Here is a 19,898-nt window from a genome sequence, read left to right as displayed (position 1 = left end):
CTACTGAAATACAGTGGTGCATATTTATAATTTACTCCTATGAGTTAAAAAAAAAAATAACGCTTTTTTTAGACCACAATTTGATACACTGTCGCCACCATGTTTTAGCGTGTGCAAAGCATTCTGGGAATGATGACGTTGCTGCTCTCTGCGGAGCTAAGCTAGCCACTTGCGAACAGCTTTTATCGTCAGCGACAACTTCGTCAACTTTTATGCCATTTTTTTGCATTACAAAAAAGGAGGTAAGCATTCGTAGCTTTCCCAAAGAGAGAAAGTTGAGGAAACGCTGGGAGCATGCGGTCCGAAGAGTTGAGCTGCCCAAAGATCCGCGGCTGCGTTCTCGTCACTCCGGCTCAGATTCTTTCTTTTGGAATCTTTCCTCACAAGGAGCCCGAACGGCCGCGCGCGACATGCGAAAGCCGAGCAAAAAGACGCGCAAGACAGGAGGCGGGCGCTGGCCACGTCGCTCGATCAGGAGCTACAAATACGCCACCGAATAGGAGTTTCTTCACACCCGTCATCTTCATCCTCATTTCTTGTGTCTTCCTCACTCGCCGCATTTCCCTGATCACACTCTGGCAAGAACTGAGATGGCTGAACAGCGTTCATCGCTGCCAGGGGCTGCTACTGTGGCTACTGCTAAAAACTGCGGGCGTCGGGCACATTTGACGTCATTACCCAGAATGCACCGCCACGAAAAAACAACGGCGGCCTATGCTGAAATTACAATTTGTAAAAATATGTTCATCTGGAAATGATTATCGAAAGTTGTGTCTTATTGTTATGTTACTCAAGTCGAAAGAGAGCATATCTACCAAACATGCAAGCGGAGTTCACTTTAAGGGCCATCTCACCGGCGGAGACGTCGCCCAGACTGCCGAGACTGATCGGGCAACCGGGAGACTAAAATATTGCTTGCGCTCTCACCAGGAAGGTGATACAGTATATTCTTTAAATTAATATGGAAAGTATATGATGTGGCGGCACGGTGGACGACTGGTTAGAGCGTCAGCCTCGCAGTTCTGAGGACCCGGGTTCGATCCCCGGCCCCGCCTGTGTGGAGTTTGCATGTTCTCCCCGTGCCTGCGTGGGTTTTCTCCGGGCATTCCGGTTTCCTCCCACATCCCAAAAACATGCATTAATTGGAAACTCTAAATTGCCCGTAGGCGTGACTGTGAGTGCGAATGGTTGTTTGCGATTGGCTAGCAACCGGTTCAGGGTGTACCCCGCCTCCTGCCCGATGACGGCTGGGATAGGCTCCGGCACGCCCGCGACCCTCGTGAGGAGAAGCGGCTCAGAAAATGGATGGATGGATGGATGTATATTGTGTGTGTTTTAAAATACGAAGATGGAATGTTAATATTGATTGATTGCGTACCGAGAGGAGACATTGGTTTCCGCACGTAATTTTTAATGCGGACAAACTCGCCTAATAACAGCTCACAAATCATTTACACTTTTAGCGTAATTTTATTTGTGATTTCAATTTTGGCTTTTCACAATTCTAAAAACCTAACTGAAGAAAAACGAGTAATGTGCGGCAGGCCCGGTGCTTGACGCGCGCAAGTGCAGCTCGTAGCTTCGGAACTCTCAAGTACCGGGGCGACGTGTCCCGAAGTTTTGTCGGCGGCCGTCTGCGCTCACCCGGACAATCCTCTATAATGACGAAAATGTTTTCTCCTCCATAAACTCCAAAATATTAGGGCAGTCGTTCTGATATTTTCAAAAGTTGAAGCTGGCATTAGTAGAAATGTCCGTATGTAACTCGATTGCGGTTTTGTGACATTAACCACTGTACACTCTTAGGCTCAATGCTCACTCTGCGAAACGAGATTAAGAAACCAAATGAATGTCCATGACAAAAGAAGAGAAGAAATACTTAACACGCAAATGATGAAGCTGAGCCGTTTGGGTATGGGCATGTTTTGCCACCACATGTATTTAATTTCGGCTAATTGAGGCAGATTCTGAAACTGCAAATTACATTTGTCGTTTAACCATAAGCGATACTAGTTTATCTTGTTTCGGTTGTTTTGTAACTGCAATATGATTTTTGTAGTAACACTTTGAAGTTTCTTCATTTTATGTTTATATGTTAACCACACTGTATGTATGACTAACATAAACTTTCAGTGGCTCAAACTTTTGCTCGATTGGTCTAATATAACAAGATTAATATACTGACTGAAGCAATGTTTTTCTTCTTCTTTCCAACTTTTTTTTTTGTTGACATGATGATAAACTGCTTGATTTATGTAAATGTAATGAATCCAGCAAGCCAATTTATTCCGTAATATAAAACCACAACAGTATGAAGATGCATGCTGTTTATTGTACAACAACAGTAAACACACTGGAACTGATATAAAAAAATGCAAACTACTTAATTTAGACTGAGGCAACATGATGTCTGTGAACACTGAAAAACATATATTGGTATTTAATTTTTTTTCTAAAATACTTTTGTCATGGTGCTTTTTTTTCTTTCTAAAATCTGATTAATCTGAAAAGACAAAAAATGTGTTTTTCTTATTTTTGTAGTTTTCAAACACAACAATTTGTAGTTTGTTATTGGATAGTAACAACGTGTACTTAAATTCCTTTTTTGTTAACAATTTGTCGGCATTTCTGATCAAAGTCGACAATAATCAGGTTAAAGGTCATTCCTAGAAAAATGTTCTGAAAATCCCAAGCATGCGTTCAGTTTTTCTTTCTCTGTTCTGCAATAATGGCCTAGTTTGGGGCCTTTTTCTGTGCCAAGCTATTTAGGGAAGTCAGCATCTGCTCCTTGATAAATAGCCTGGCGCTTTTGTTGGTGGAAGCCAGGTTGAGTTCCTCTGCGGACGCACTGTGTTAGTTAGCTTGACCGTCGCAGATGTGCCGGTGCCATGTTACACATCGCCCACAGCACAAGTACAACATGTGTGCTACTTTCACTGGCAGCTCGTATGCGTACAAGCTGACGAACCACTTTTACTTCACCGTTTTTTCATACTAGAGTCCGCATCCTTTAGCATCACTTTTTTTTTTTTTTTGTCCATTTGAGGAGCTTTTTTTGCTTTTTGTATTGTTGGCAAAAAGCCTTTTAGCCGTCACGTAGCCTCCATTGAGGTCTTTCATAAATAATTCAGCCAGAGTACGAGCGAAAGTGATGACAGCAAAACTGTCCGCCGATCGCTCCCTCTCCTCCGATCAAAGAGGCATATAGAAATAGGAATTACATTTGCAGACATTCCCAGGTTGAGCGGGCACTTGTCCCCCCCCCCTCCCCTCACTCTCTGCCCTCCTCTCACTTTCACTCCCTCGCCGCTTCGCTCGCTTGTATAGTTTTTTTTCCCGCCCCCTTCAAAAGGTTCGTCGAGGGTCGGCTTTTAGTCCTCTGGAGCCGCGCCGTGAGAGTCAGCACATTCAGACAGACAGAGCGAGCGAGCCGCACTCTATTAGCAGGCGGCGAGGTAAGTAAACCTCACAAGACACGGCTGAATAAACTCCACTATTAAGGCCGTTTGCTGCGGATGCTGCCTGTGGGAAATGCAAGGAGATGGGCTGGAAGGCAAACGACCGCAATGCTTGATCAGAGCGCTGCATTCAGCCACAAGTGTTCATTTCAAAATATATATAGCACATTGTCACTTAAACAGGTTTGATGGAAAAGGCCGATTCCTGCCGACATTTTTTTGGTCGCAGAACATAGGTTGCAGTTTTATGGCAATACCATTCAAATTAGTATATTTGCCTTTTTTCAGTCCGAGTACTTACGTTTGAATACTCATTGATACCGAGTACTCCAGCCATCCGTTTTCTGTAACGCTTCTCCTCACTAGGATCGCGGGCGTGATGGAGCCTATCCCGGCTATCTTCAGGCGAGAGGCGGGGTACACCCTGAACCGGTCGGCAGCCAATCGCAGGGCACATGGAAACAAACAAGCACTCACACTCACATTCACACCTACGGGCAATTTAGAGTCTTCATGATACCGAGTACTGATACTCAATAATGGCTTTACGTCTTGCAATTGTTATAAAAATATGGTTTCTTGGAATCAAATGCTGGTCATATTTCACTCAAATAGAACGCTTTTTAGAGTAGTGACTAACAGAATAAATTCCATATTACTAAACTAAATTCATCATTACAATTCCCCTATGAATCCATTTTATAACACATTTACTTGCATTGACAAAGTCCACCTGAATGCAGCTTCTGCAGCTATTAGTTAGTGTAAACATGAATGCCGACTGCACAGAACAGAGAGCTAGCATTATTTACCAGACAAATGGCTGAAAAATAATATAGAAACAATCCATCCATCCATTTTCTCAGCCGCTTCTCCTCACAAGGGTCGCGGGCGTGCCGGAGCCGATCCCAGCTATCATCGGGCAGGAGGCGGGGTACACCCTGAACCGGTTGCCAGCCAATCGCAGGGCACATACAAACAAACAACCATTCGCACTCACATTCACACCTACGGCAATTTAGAGTCTTCAATGAACCTACCATGCATGTTTTTGGGATGTGGGAGGAAAGCGGAGCGCCCGGAGAAAAGCCACGCAGGCACGGGGAGAACGTGCAAACTCCACACTGGCGGGGTCGGGGATTGAACCCCGGTCCTCTGAACTGTGAGGCTGACGCTCTAACCAGTCGCCCACCGTGCCGCCAATAAAAGATAATGAAAGCGACATAAAGACGCATGGACTCATCTGCACGACACGACCACCTGCAAACGAGTTCAGCACGGAAAAAGTGTTTCCATCTCAAAATGTCACTTTAAAGGCGGCACTGATCACAGTTTGGGCTCATAACAATTAACGTGAGCTTTTATTAGCACATTATATTGTAAAATGCAAAACACAAACAGAATATTAACACCATTAACACGACTAGAATGAATACGAGTGACAATAAGGTCAGAAGGAAAATTAAAGTGACAATAGCATTTCATGCGATTGATGACGAGAAACAGACGCCCCCTTCCAAACCAAAACACAATTGTGACACAGCAGTCCAATATTTTGTTGGACCGCACTTCCTATCTTACTGTCTTCTAATTTTCTCGTTAGCACAAGAACAAACATTTATCTCCCAGTGGAGAATGTAATTGTGGTTTCTAGTGGAACACAATACATCACATTTGACTGTTGCAGTCTTATTAACAGAAAAGTAATTCATTTGAATGAGGGTGCTGCTCAGGGGTGGGCGGAGAACCTCGGCCAACGCCATCCCACAATTTGATTTCCAGTCTTGTTTTGTCTGTGTAAAACGAGACCCATGTTGTTCTGGTTTTGACTGATCTTTCAGCGATTTTAAACAAGAACCCCAGCTCATTTTGGACAGGATTTAGTAGCCTGGTAACGCTCAGACTATCGTATGCCAAATAATTTATGACGCCAATATGTCACCGGTGTCAAGTCGACCATAATTTATATTCAGCAGAGACACCCGAGTATACCTTTATAGACTCTTTGCCCTCTTATAATATGTTTTTCTCACCCTGTAGGCTTGTCTGTGTAAGTATAAGCCAGCAAAGTAGCTATTGATTGCAACTCGGAGCTGTATTAAAAGGCCAATGAAGGAGATGTGTGGAAAGTCAGCTTGGTATCTGCTTCCAAGGCCTTTTTCCCCTCCTCAGTCAGGTGACTGGGTCATTTATCACGGCTGGATCTGTGCCCCTCGCTCGCTGTAATAAAACTCCCCCTCGTCGGAGTGGTCCAACAGGTCTGAATCACTCTGTCACGCCACCTTCCAGCGATGGCATGCATTAAATCAAGCAAGCGGAACACTTTCTAAGGCAGCCATTGCCTTTTAATTTCCTGAAGAAGCTTAAAATATCATTCATTACCGCAACTACACATATTTGGTTTTTAAAAGTCTCATAAATCAATAGTGGCCTGACTGCAATAATTATAACAAGTTAACGTGTAATTTCCAGACTGACGCGGGCTGAGGATTTTAGCATATGCAAACGAGGCAATTCAAATAGTGCGGGGGATATTAATGCGCAGGAACAGGTAACGAGGTACGGCCTATGAATTATGCATCAAAAAGTGGTTGATCTTCAATAAAAGGAAATGAATTCAGCATGTAATCTAATTAGTTATGGAAGTCTATTATGTTGAGCTGCAGAAAGCAACTGTCCTTGAAAGGGAATTTATTTACAGTGCGTGTTAGCTGGTTGCGGAACGCTCCCAATGTTAACAGCGGCCGTCGCCGTTGCCGTAACATCGCCCACCCGCCCGCCCGCCCCCCACCCCCACCGCCGCCCTCGCCGCCACCGCCCCGCGCTCTCTCATCCGTCCGCCTGCCTCTTGTCTTTCCTTTCAGCTCCAGACCCGGTCGGCCCCCGAAGAGGACCCAGAGTGTGACTTCGCCCGACAACCCTCACATCATGCCCCACACGGTCCCCGGTCTCATGTCCCCTGGCATGATCCCACCCACAGGTAGGCTTGGATTCCCACTCGGTCTTGGACAAGCAAAATATCCCATTTACATCAATTATATTTGGAATCATTTGTTCTAGAGTCCAAACTGTCACATTATAAAACACTCCTTGAACACTCAACTTGAATAATCAAATGAGGTGAAGTCATATTATTCTTCTTTTTTTTTTTTAACATACACAGTCACACAAGTCTAAAATGAAATCAAGCGCTAATGTAATGTAGTGCATACGTTTTAATCACAAGTGACACATTTTCCAGTCGGAGCTAGCATGACAAGCTAATGTAATAGTTTACATCTTCACTCAGTCCTCCAAACAGCACAATAGATGGACTCAAATGCAGTTGTACAACTTGAAATTTGACCAAAAATACATTTGTACCTGGTGAGACCGAAGTTCAGTGAAGAGATGAAGAAGGGGTCAACTCCATTGTTTTGTTTTTTTTGTTGTTTTTTTGCGAACAACCTCAACAAGGGGTTTTAAGAGAAGTTAAAAAAAAAAAAAAAAAAAAAAAAAACTCGAGTAGTAAGAGTTTTCACTTGAGAAAGTTATATTTTGTTGTTGTTTTTTGTAAGTTTAAGAAAGTTACATTTCTTGTGATAACTAGAATGTTGAGAACAAATTGCCATGCATGAGGCATCAAACCTTTTGATCACAAACAACAATATCGTGTGAGGCAACTAACCAGTTGTTTGCTGAGGGCAAAAAGCTGACAGAAATCGACATCTCGACTCAAAGCGCACCGGTGGACTCAGCACATCACTCACATGTTGACGTTTACCCAAATGGATGGCTCTTAAATACCTCGGCGTACCCGACAATACCTTACTCTGCTTGGCATCGAAGCCTCAACTCTACTGTTTGGCTTTTTCTTTGACTTGTCGCAAAACTCCTCAACGGGGGTTGGTAGAAAAACAGGAGCAAGCAGTAGGAAGTAAGCTCTCGCTTGTTATCAACATTTCTTGTTGTATTTAAGTTACAATATTAACTGCAATTAGCACATTGTTACCTTGTGTGACAAATAAGAATGTTATAAATTAGCACACGGGATGTATAAAACACAACCTTTTGATCACAAGTAATGAGCCTATGGGAGCTAACCAATAGGTGGCTAAACGTGATAAGCTAACGGAGCAGTCTACGTCTTCACTCAGTACCCCTTCTTGTCAAACTGAAGATTCAAATCAAAGTATTTTGTCCGCAAAAATGTCAGACGAGATTCATATCAAGCCAACAGGAACTAGTACAAACCTGTTTCACAACTGACACACACATGACAGCTAGCCAGGCGGTGGCGAGCTCCAAACTAACGTGCCAGTCGAAATCTTCACTCAGATGAACTTCATTCAGCATCACCGCCCCCTGTCGGGTCTGCGTTGGCTGAATCTGAGTCCGTAGTCTTCTCTTACAATCGTCGTTGCAAATATAATGACGGTTCAAACGCCTACATTATTATTATTTTTTTACTTTGGGGCATATTTTTCGCCCAAATGTGGGTCAAATTCCAGATACGTACGTCCTTTGGGGTGTCGGAACTTGGAGGTACCACTGTATTCCCTGCCCGGGGGCTCCCTGCAGCTCGTTCTCGAAATGGCAGCAGGTCCGAAGTGACACATGAAGCCCCCCGCCACCAGACACCCGCCGCTCACTCGTTCACCAAAAACAGAACGTCTGCTCGAGCCCCTGTGGAAAAAAAAAAACAACAACAAAGGGAAGGTTGAATAAATTGGAGCGGAGATCTTTTCTCTCAGATTATTCCGGTAGATGTTGCATTTGTTGCCTGGAGTGCATTCTAATTAGCGCGATTAAATCCACTCCGCTGCTATATGTACATAGGCGCCGGTTGACGCTAAAGCAAGCTTATCGCCACAAGAATCAACAGCAAGCGTTCGGGCCCTGACGCCCCCTCAGGCCGAGTCTTATTGCGACGAACGCTTTTGTTCTATTTGTAGCTGGGTTCATTGTGACTACTTTGATGTTGGTGGCTTTAAGAGCTCTCATTTGCATATTGTTGTGCTCTCCTTCTTGACACGTCTAACAATGTTATACCGTTTTCAGCGCTCACTCGGTGTAAATGATATTTACTGAAGTGCTTCATGCTGAATACACATAAAACAACACCGCTAGTTTTCTACGACAATGTCAGTTAGATCTCGGGGTCTCCCTTCAGTTTTTGAGTGTAACGCCAAATCTAAGGTCACACTCAATCGGTTCCAGGAGGAAGAAATAAACTGTACAGCTTATAAACCACTGTAAAAGGTATAAAAAAAAAATACAAAACTCCTTTTATAACACGTCTTTTACAGTAAGTGTTGCTGTAAAGTCAAAGAAAAAGCAAAACACGCAGTAACTGTATGAATGTTTTTTGAGGCACGCTGAGGAGTCGCGTAAGCATCATGCAAAAAGACTTCTTAAAATTCAGAACCTTTTTTGGACTTTTCGGCCAGCTGTATGTACGCGTGGACAAACAGATTTGACAGGGAACGCCCACATTTTCGGGTGTTCCCATCCACAATGCGTGTCTGGCGTCAAAGTGCGTAAAAGACCGACTTAGATGGACGGGAAAATGCGCGCAGCCAGACAAGCGCGTTGCTGCGTGTCTTATTTTAACTTAAGCACATGGGAGGATATGGCCCTAAATGTCAAACGACATGAGCAGACATTTTAGAAACCACCCATCCATTTCCTGGACCGCTCATCCTCACGAGGGTCGCGGGCTGCTGGAGCCTATCCCAGCTATCTTCGGGCGGGAGGCGGGGTACACCCTGAACCGGTCGCCAGCCAATCGCAGGATTTTAGAAACTAGTGTGACTAAAATATTGAGTTGGTAATACACAGCTCAAGTTTTTGTAAGATGTCATGTGAAGACGTCAGAGGTTAGCTAATTTGCTATGCTAGCAATGCCAAAATAATGTCTCACGTTATCAACATTTTTGGGGTTTACCGTTTTTATTTGTTTTCATCCCCCAAATATTTTGTTTTGTTTTGTTTTTTAATAGAAATAAATACTAAAGAAATCCCAAAATGTTGAAAATCCCTACTTTTCAGCAAAGACAGCGAAGATGTATTTTACTGAAACAGAAAAATGACTTTTCGCTCTTTTTCGCTGATTGTCGGAGAAAAGTTCTGTGCTTCCTCTGGTGTCATTATTTCATATAATCCTATTTGATTATAACCTGTGTCGCCACTGTGCAACGAACATCATCTTTCACCAAATTTTGTTCATGTTTTTATCTTAGTTAATCTAAAAAAAATAAAAATAATATTGATGTCTTGAAAATAAACAACTCTGTACTTTTTCATCAGTTGTCTGGAAAAACTCATTAGTTTTTTGGGGGGGTATTAAGTATTTTTTATTTTGATGTATTTTGTTCATTGTGATAAAGCAAAAGCACAACAGTCCTGACATAAATGCTTTTCATTAGATTGCAACAATATAGTTTACTAACATTTTGTCATCACTTTTTTGATTTCCTGGGAGGAATCAGCTGCGTTTATAGTTATGTTTCCTTTTTTCCCCCCTCCATAATATGCTAAGTATTATCATCGGGCACCACAAATCATGAATCTCCAAATATTGTCTTGTTTATCCTTTTTTTGTCTTTTCACACAAAAGTACAAAAACTAAATACTTCACAACATTTTATTAGACAGTGGAAATAAAAATAAAAGTTTTTTTCCCTTGTTTTTTTGATCGTCTGCAAGGAATCTGCTGGCTCACTGTGTAAACCAACTAAACTTCGCAAATATGATTCCTTGTCTAACAAAGGGTTTCTGATAAAATTACAACACATTGTTACTTTAACAGACTCGTAGTTATCTCTTCTTTGCTGTAATGTAATCCCAAAAGTGTTTTTTTTTTTTTTTTTGTCCTGGAGTCAAGAAATCATTGTCTGTGAGGTGTTTGAAACCCAATATGAAGCACATTCACCACAATCGCTTGCTTTGAACGCATAGGGCGAGGTCGGCGGCTATCTGCAGAAAGCGAAACTTAAAGGCCGACATGAGCGCGGAGGAGGACAATGATGAGAAAGAGTCGTGTTATTTAGTGGAACAGAGAAGCCTTTTCAGAGCGTCCCCTTTAAAGCCCAGAGGGAAGCTCTGATCTTGACATTTAGTCGGGATATTCAGAGGCCACTGATAAAGTAATTGAGGTTTTCGCTCTTCTCATAACCGTCACGCGGCGGCCCATACTAACTGTGCTCGGACGCAACTTTTGCCATCTGACGCGCGCTGCTTTTATAATTGAACCGTTTTGATGATGGCATTAGGCGTTAAATGTCAGGGGAAGTTACCGATTTTGACAGTCGCCTAATTGGATATAATTGACCACACGTAAGTTAGCATGTAAGCAGGCGGCTGATTGACGTCATTGTCACGTCCGGAGCGCGCTGATTGATGGTAAAATGGAAGTGTCTTAAATAGTTATCTTGTCACGTCATATTACTTCATTTTGCACTTGAGCTAGCGGCCGCGCACGTATCGATGGCGGGCCGGCGGCTTCATCAAAGACGCGATTAACGCAGAATTCGCGAGCAAAGCATCATCGTTATGATTATTAACAGACATGCAGCAAAGTTTAATCGACACCGGAAACTTTGGCCAGATCTGATGTGACCATTTTCAGCAACATCAGCTGAAAATGTTCTGTCCGTTTCCAATAAGGCATTGTCACGAATGTCTCCTGACAGAATGCCTACAAAGTTTTTAGAAATAATCTGCCCACGCCAAGGAACATTAGCTACTGAGCTGGTTTACTGCTGCTCTAAGAGATACACACATCCTTGTGTCTTGTATGTATTGTATGTCTTGTATATGAAGTGTGTGACGATGTCAAGCAACATTTAGCAGTCGTAAATAGAAGCTGTTTTCTCAAGGTCACCAAGTAAGGATTTTTACAAAGCTAATATCTGCATAGCTGGAATGTTCCCATACGTCTGTCTGTGTCACACATGGGCCTCACCTATCCTGCATTTTGGCATTCTTAATTTTCATACATGCGTAAATAATTGTTCATCACTGTGAAATATGAGAACAACAAAACAATCTACCGAACCTTTTATAACAAGGGATCTTGTTCCCACTGCTCCTTCTTTTGGATTAAGTGTTGCAAAGCAAGTTGTTGTTTTTTGTTTGTTTGTTTGTTTGTTTTTTAGGTACGCTAATTTCAACAGATTAGTTGATTGTAGACGTGGCTAACATGACCTTTGAGGGACTAGTTAGTTAGCATGCTAGCTATTATGTTTTGCTAAATTCCTGGAAGACAACATTTCATTCATACCTGTGAGAAAATGTCGTCCACAAACCCGATGATGGAAGTTTGTTTCGAAGTCTGTCCCTTTAAAAGTGGCCGTTACGACACGATTTCACTATTTACGACAGAGATAAAGTGGAAGAAAATGGATAGATGGAACTATTGATGACATCAACTCCATTTTTCCTCCTTACCCACAGGTTTCAGTGAATTGTTTTTGATTTGATTGGAAGGAAATAGAAGAAAAAACTAAACCTTTTGGCTTGTGTACGGCATTGCCCCAAGCAGACGTTTTTCAAGGCTTTAGACATGTTTTTGTCATTGTTTCAGTTGAGGTCAGTGGTGGGCAATCACTGGTCTGTCACCTGGAAATATTGTGGTGTATATTTTTTCCAATCATGATGAAAGGGCCTGTATTCCCTCAATATCTCAAATGTGTTAGAAAGCTTTATTTTAGTCCTATAAATCCTGTTGAAACAGCATTTTACAAAGTCTTTTTTAAACAGGATCATGGTGCCATGTGAGCTGCTGCAGGAGGCCAGTCCCACCTCAATCAGCATACGTCAAATTTGTCAAATCTGTTTTACTTTCTCCCAAACAAGCCCCAATGCACTGTGGTGTTTATGACTCTTTCCTCTGCAAATATTGTATTTCTTTGCTGCCGGTAAACACACAGATCGCGTCGGATTAAAATCAACGCCTACACTGTTGTGCAGGTTTCCTTCACACGCTAACAAGAGCAGCAAAGCGCGTGTTGAAACACATTGTTAACATATGTATGTGTGCCCTTGACACGGTTTCCATCTCAAAAAGAGGACATCTTCATATGCTTAGCATCCCCTTAAAGCAAATACTCCCATACGTACGTGTGTGAAAGCGCACGTGTAAGTGTATGCACGTGCCCGAGGGAGTTTTTCAGGGGGCTGATGCATTACAGGCAGATTGGCCCCCGCCCCCAGCCCAACGTTCCCAACTTCCCAAATGGGATTATTTGCCGTGGCCTGACACCACACGGAGATGACATCTCCTTTAAAGTGGAGAGAGGACCTCCGCTCGCACTCGGCCACGGCTCGAGCAGCAGAAGCTCCAGTGTAATTCATTTATTTAATTCATCCGGCGGCGAGTTCGCCATTAGAGAAATGAATACCACCGACAGTATACATCCTGCTGCAAGCTTCGCTGATAAAATAACAAAACAGTGGAGCACATTGTTTTCCCCACTAGAAGTTAAAGTAATCGTTACCAGAGTCCAAATGTACAGGCATAAAGTGACAGTTAAGTTTTAAGTTGTTAACTGTTTTACAAGTGTCTAAATATGTTTACCCCTGGTAAAAGTAAAACGGGGGGGAAAAAAAACAAAAAACTACTGTCTTTAATAAGGTGTCACAAATTTCCCTTACACATAGCGTTTTTGTTACTGTCAAAAGGATTCTTACATTTGATGTCTCAAATTGAAGCCCAGAAAATGGAACTTAATCCATAAAGCCGCCATTCAAAGGTCTTAAAAATTGCCTTTGTAAATCTTCGCAAAGTTCTTGACAAAGTTGTCGTTACAAGACCTTATAGTCTGTGATATAATATCGAGTCCATTTCACTCAGTCATTATGGTTATATTTAGTGGAAGAGAGGTCTTAAATTTGATGGAAGTTGCCTTAAAAATGTTAACATGGCTTCTTCCTTAAACCCGCAGATACCCCGTCTTAAAACTTTGATGATCAGTGCAGGCAATGTTTTAAGTACTAACAATTTAGCATTTTTCACTGTCATACGAGTGTAAAAGTGTGTAAAACAATAAAACACGAAGCCTTGAATTTGAGGACAAGATGTAGGGCATCGCCTAATAATTTGCGTCAAATGTCAAAACAATGAAACAGTGTATCCTAAGTTTGATTATCAAGTGACAACGCGGATAGTGACGCTGGAGTCTTTGCTTTGAGTATGTGTGTTATCCATTCCGGGAGCTAGACGACCTCCGGAATTTTCCCGGTTGGGAATAACGAAGATTGAAAAAAAAAATACTCTCCGTGGTCAAATTGTCATCTTCATAAAACCCTTAATGACTGATTGATTATTTGAGGAACAATCAATTGGTTGCCACTGTCCTGCCTAGAACTCATGTGGCTGAGGAGTTTCATTTGAACAAAACTAGTGCTTTCCACCATTTTGAGGCATCTTGGGGGGTCAATGAACTTTGTTGACATGAGTTGAGGAGTTTCATTTTGGCAGACATTTTCACCCCAAAACTTTTTTTTTTATCTGCTCAATAGATTGCAGATTTTCACTATTTGCAGTAGAGCTCGGTCCGTTTGTCTCACGAATAGCGGGGGTTCTCTGTACAGTCGTTAATATTTTGATGTCGGTCACACATGACTGCAGTTTGAAATCCGAAGTATTGTGCAATGTTAGAGGTGTACTGTCAGAAAATATTTTGTTTGGGTTTGGTTGCCGGCGCGTTCTTCTTTTATTTCATAATCCCGTCGGGCTCATCCCGCCCGTGCACTTGTACGGTCGGAATAAGTTTGCCCTTGTGACGTACAATTAGCATGTCGAGAGCGGCTCGCCCTAATCCGCCGCCACTTCAAGCGGTTTAGATCCGCCTAGTTCTTTATTTTCGTTTCTTTGTGTTGCTTGCTGCGCCGCCTCGCTCCTCCTCCTCTAAAGTTGGCGGCTTGTCATAAGGTTAGCAAGCGCTGTATTGATAGTAAATGTATCGTGATGCCATGTAGCGCAGTTCAAGTGGGCGCAGCTCACCTGAGATTCTTCCCGCTTGTGTCGTTATTGTGCTGCCGCCTGCATGCGTAATCTGTTGAGGTGGTTTAATTTGTGCCCGTGGTGCACTCTTTAACAAAGCCAAAACTTTAATTTGGTTAAAAAGAAGAATTCCTCTTTTGTGCAGTGATGCGAAGATAATCTGATTTTAATTCAATTATGCGAGTTAGTTGCAGAGGGCACAGGCATCGGGGTGTTTGTCGTAAGAATGTTCTGACATTGGCGCAGGTATGGGGCAGCTAGCATGTTAATTAATGATGAAGATCCTGACAATATGCGGAGGCATGACAGCGTTAAGCCAGTCGGCTGCTGCTTCCTTTGCATATTAATAGATCCTTCATTATTATTTAATATGACAGCTGCTCCGAGGGCTACCGTCAGACCTTGTCTCTGTTATTTGCTGTTTGGTGCTCCCCGTGTGACACTGCCACGCTAGTCTCCATTAATTCTTTGACGGGTTCTGCTTTTTTTTGGGGGGGTTTGATTTTGCGCTCCCAATGATTCGTACCTGTTTCTATACCAGCGTCTGAATCTAAAGGTGACTTTGTGAGACTATACGAGGCGGGATTGTTTTGTTTGCATGGTAATGAATGCAGATTAGCGACCGAGTGGAATGTTGACGTTTCAGACTTCCTGCCGTTTAATTGACTTCCTTGTCTTCCTCATTACGCCCGTCGCGTCGGGCCGTGGGGTCTGACAATATGACAATTGATCTGTTGGAAAGAAACACTTAGCAAAAATAAAGATTTTAGATTTATGCGGCAAATCGTTTAGGCAAAGACAAAGTGGTGGGCGGAGCCTCCTTTGATACCGTGGCCCACCGATCAAAAACATCGGCTCCATAGCTTCTTCTGCAGAGATTTAGAGTAATCCGTTGGTCGATAAACTAATAATAACAGAAAACGTCAATTTTCTGATCTTGCAATGTTGACTACCAAAACTCAAGTACAACATGACTGAACGGTGTACACATTCCAGTTTACATTGTTCTAGAATGTTAGGGGGGGGAAATGAAGCGCTCCCTCAATTGTGAGTCTAAATAATATACAATTCTGACATATTTATCACGACACCAAGCACAATAATAAACACAAACACACACACACACCTTTTTGTTTTAGCTTTAGATCATGTTGCCCATTGCAGAGCTTATCCAAAAACAAACTTGTCTGTGGCCATTTGTCAGATTGCTACCAAGTTTGACCCATTGCTACCAACAGGCAGACAAAAAAAATGCAGAATTCAAGTTTTTGTTGTAACATGTAGATTAGGTGGAGTGTGGCAAGACAAGTTTGCCTTTCTAAAAACAAATCAACTAATAAATCCTTTGTCCTTTCCTTTGCAGTAACCTCTTGTTTTTCTTTTAACTGTTTTTGCCAATTTCCAGCCCTAATGCAAAAAGAAACCTTGTCCAAATTGGAAGCATGTATAGTCGATGGCTGAACAAAGCTGAATTGTTTAGAATGTTGAGTTTTTGTCATAATGTGTCGGCACCGCATTGCAACAAAGATTGGCCTTCGCCATTGTGTCATTCAAGAAACTCAGAAACGTGCCAACCCACCGACAGTTTGTTCACAATTGTTTCAGTGGTGCCCTCTACTAACATAAATCTACATCAAAACTCCACCCCCGTGCACAGATTTCTTTCAAAATATTTACATCTTTACGTACAAGTTGGCATTTTGTGGTCTTTTGGCCCATTTCCAGGCCCAGTGGTTCAATGAATTCTCATTGACAATTTGTCAGATTGTACAAAATGTTAACCACCGATACGAGACACATGGACAATGCTAAATCGCGAACATTCTCAGTTTTTGTGTGTAACAGGAGCTTTTCAACAAAGATCGTCTACTTGCCAGTTTTGCATCCAATTGCCTAAACTCCATTCGAGGAGCTCAAATCGCAACCTGAATTTCTTTCGGTGGGTTATTGCCTCAGCCTGCAGCCGACTGTTCACAATCCTTTCAGTGCACTACTAACAGAAATGAATAATTGTCTAAACTTCACTGCTCCAGCCGACCTCCATGGGCTTTGACGGATGTGGGGAAGAAAAGCTTTGTTGTCACTTGCTGTCTCTTAGTAATCCAAAAAACAAAAACTCTCAAATGTTGAAGAAGCACAGGCTGCAGTACACCAAAAGCACGTCCAGAGCTGCGGGTGGGGGCACGGCGAGGTGTTTCCCGCACCTGATTTGTGCGGTGAATTTATCACACAAACAGCCGCCGAGGTGATTTCAATATTTACTCTGCAGTCTGTTCTGCATACGTCTCATTTGGGAAACAGTTGACTCTTGGCCATTATACACAAATGAAGGCTGACCTTCAGACCGGGCAGAGGCCACATTCATTATGTGCACAAGTATCACCTTCTTATGGGCCTGTGACTTTTTTCCGACTGACGCCTTTTGCATATGGAACAGCCGCCGGCTAACGAGAGGGCCATCGCTGACATGATGTACACGGCGCGTCAATATGGTCCTGATGTATTTTAAGATGCAAACAAGCCTCTAAATTATATGCGCAGAGTGACTCTTACCATCTGCCTATCAGCTGAGAAGAAGAGCATCTTCTGTTCGATTCCCGCCTCTTCCCGTGCGTGCTAATGGCCGCTCCTGAGCGTGACAGCGCAGCGGTGATAAAGGCAAAGACAAAGCTGCATATCAAGTATAAGTAGTTAAAGGGCAGGTGATATACTCTATTGTGGATCTGAGTGATTCCACTAATAGGCGCTTTCCTTTTATATTTCTTTGTGTGTGTGTCTTTTCTCAACTATTTGTCTTTGATGTTGTTGGCGAGGAGAATCCAGTGGAATCTCCCGGGAACGCACGTGCAGTACACGCGGGCCCGGAAGAGCTTCAGCGCTATTTGTCCCGCTGCTGGAAACAGAGGCCTCATGGATAAAGATTTCAAGTCACGTTCGATACAACCAGAAGCCCCGAAAGTGCCGCAATGACAAGCCCGATGCTTTACGATCTCTGCAGTGCGCTCGGTCGGCATATGTGTGTCTATTATCTCGCACATACTAGATCATATCCAGTCCATTTTGTTTGAGGGGTCTGGGCATGCTCCTCCTCTATGATCGAAGATTGGAAGATGACTTATTGAGGAAAATCCGTATTTAGGTACACAAAATAATTGTGTGTATTGTGGAACCTGGAGCCGTTGGTCCACCTCCATATTGTTGAATTTCAACGGAATTTGTTTTCCGAGTAAAGACACATTTACAAAACATCTATTAACTGTGATATCATAAATACAGTTTTAACTTGCACAAAGTGTAAAAACAATCACCACTTAGTTATTTTTAAAGCAATATATTTTGAGTAGGGTGTCGAAGATGCACTTGATTGTTTAAACGTTCCATTGTCATGGAACAAAATACATAAAATGACCTTTTAAACCAACTGCTTGCCGGCTAGAATTAGGCAATTTTCTTAACATTCTTGTCACAGACTTGAACCACTATAAAATGTCAAAGCAATATCACATAACCTAAAATCGGTGTGAGAGAAAACATTAGCGTATGCTGTTTTTACGGTTTCAAGTTGCTAGCAAGCTAGTTAGCCCATTAGCTGACGAGTAATGTTTTTTTTTTACTGTCTATTTGGAAGGAACAGTCATTGCAGCCAGCTAGCTAGCTAAAACATGATTTTCTATAACTAGTTAACTCACATTTATTTGAAGCACAAAACTAACGTACATGTTTTTAAGTGCACATTTTTAGGGGTTGGCATTTGTTGTAGCCAGCTGGCTAAGCAACTTATATGTGTATGAGAACCAATAACTCACTAGCTAATGTCAGAATATTTGAGAGTGTGATATCAAAGCATAGCTCAAACAATCTGCAGTGTAAAACAAACAAACAAATGCTTACATCATATGTAGTTATTATAACGGCCTGCCTTCTCCTTGAAGGCACAAATATTTCAATATGGAGGGCAAGGCACCACGGGGTGGATGTAGCCTTCATCACAATCATATGATACCATCATCATGACAGCATGCTGTGAAGATATCCTCTTGTCACCACATGAAAAAGCACGCACATGCCTATTCCCTATGGAGGAGGAAATTATTCATTGTTCGACTCTTTCAAAAGTCCTCGTTTTTTCCATCCATTTGCTCAATCAGGTTTTGTTGCGCCCCCTGGCGGACTTGTGGCACTCTCTAAGCAGTCTGTTCGCGTCCTCTTTTCCCCCCGTTGAAGGTCTGACGGCGGCGGCGGCGGCGGCTGCCAACGCGGCCATCGCAGAGGCCATGAAGGTCAAGAAGATCAAGCTGGAGGCCATGGGCGCCTACCACGCCAACGCCAACCACCACCACGGGCCCGACGGTGAGAACGGAGACCTCAGCTCCAGCGTCGGTGAGGACGCTCACACTCATTCTCAGAAGAAACGACTGGCGTACAGTGGTTTCTTGAGATTAGAGTGACCCCACCTTTTTTACATTCGGGCAATTTTTTGGGTTTCACTCGCGAGTGCAAACTTCAGATATGAACGCTATATGTTTGCCGTGAACTCGACTCACGTAGAACGAAGAATGTTAGTGGCGTACGGAAAGGAATCCAGTACATGCGCAACCTACTTCCGCATTTGGCAAAAGGGCTCAAAGCACTCCCACTTCGGTCGAATGGTGACGGGGGCGGCGACGAAGCAACCGTAGAGACTTTAAACATCTATGATGTCTTTTTTTAACACAAGATGTCACCACAGAACCCCCAAAGATTACAATAGTCGATGTTTCAGCTTTGTTCGTGTTTACATATACCATATTTGTAAAAAATATATGATATAGATGTATAGAACACCACTGAAGACACCAGCCATAAAGAAAACAACATTTTTAGCAAGTTCGGCTTCAAACGATCATGTCATCAAACTGCTCGCTCAAAATGCTCGGTAGCGTAGCATACACAGGAAGTCAGCTATCCTGTTTTTTAGGTTTGGTCACATGACATGTGTTATTATGTATTTGAAGCTATATGAACCTCCCCAGACTCATTCATTTCCCTACACTCCTATTAACCTCTACCATACTACTTATAAACACTTTCTATACTCTTAAAACACCTTTTTTAAACTCTTAAACATTTTTTTTAAATTACCGCATCCACTCAAAATCCCGCAATATAGCAAATTATGCATGATATGAATATAAAAAACAAAACAAATCTGCAACGCACTGAATCCGCAATAGGTGAACGGCGATAGACGAAGGGAAGACTGTCGTGAAATATTGCTGTTAGCTAATTTGAGCAAACTGCGACTCTTTTTCAGGATGGGTCTTGTTTTCCTCACCTGACATATATGAGATTGTTGTGTTGAAAGTGGGGGGAAAAAAACCCAGCACTCTTGAAGGCTAAGTGAATCTGTGAACACAATTTCCCAAAGCTATCAGCCTTTTAACAAGGCCTAATTGAATTGGTGTGAGAGCATT

At 42.6% G+C, this 19,898-nt stretch overlaps 1 protein-coding gene across 6 annotated transcripts in view; it reads left to right on the top strand.

Moving 5' to 3' along the window:
• The window catches only part of dachd (dachshund d), a 144,280-nt gene that overhangs the window by 67,763 nt on the left and 56,619 nt on the right, over window positions 1–19,898 (top strand). For 4 of the 6 annotated variants that reach the window (XM_061691543.1, XM_061691539.1, XM_061691542.1 and 1 more), the window contains exons 2-3: window positions 6,323–6,438; window positions 18,670–18,825. In XM_061691543.1, coding sequence (XP_061547527.1) covers window positions 6,323–6,438; window positions 18,670–18,825 — 272 coding nt within the window. The remainder of the gene's footprint in view (window positions 1–6,322; window positions 6,439–18,669; window positions 18,826–19,898) is intronic. The other 2 variants (XM_061691541.1, XM_061691544.1) reach the window with 2 other exon arrangements.

The sequence above is a fragment of the Phycodurus eques genome, chromosome 12 (assembly GCF_024500275.1).
Source record: "Phycodurus eques isolate BA_2022a chromosome 12, UOR_Pequ_1.1, whole genome shotgun sequence".
NCBI classification, from domain to species: Eukaryota; Metazoa; Chordata; class Actinopteri; order Syngnathiformes; family Syngnathidae; genus Phycodurus; species Phycodurus eques.
This window is presented reverse-complemented; position numbering and strand designations above follow the sequence as displayed.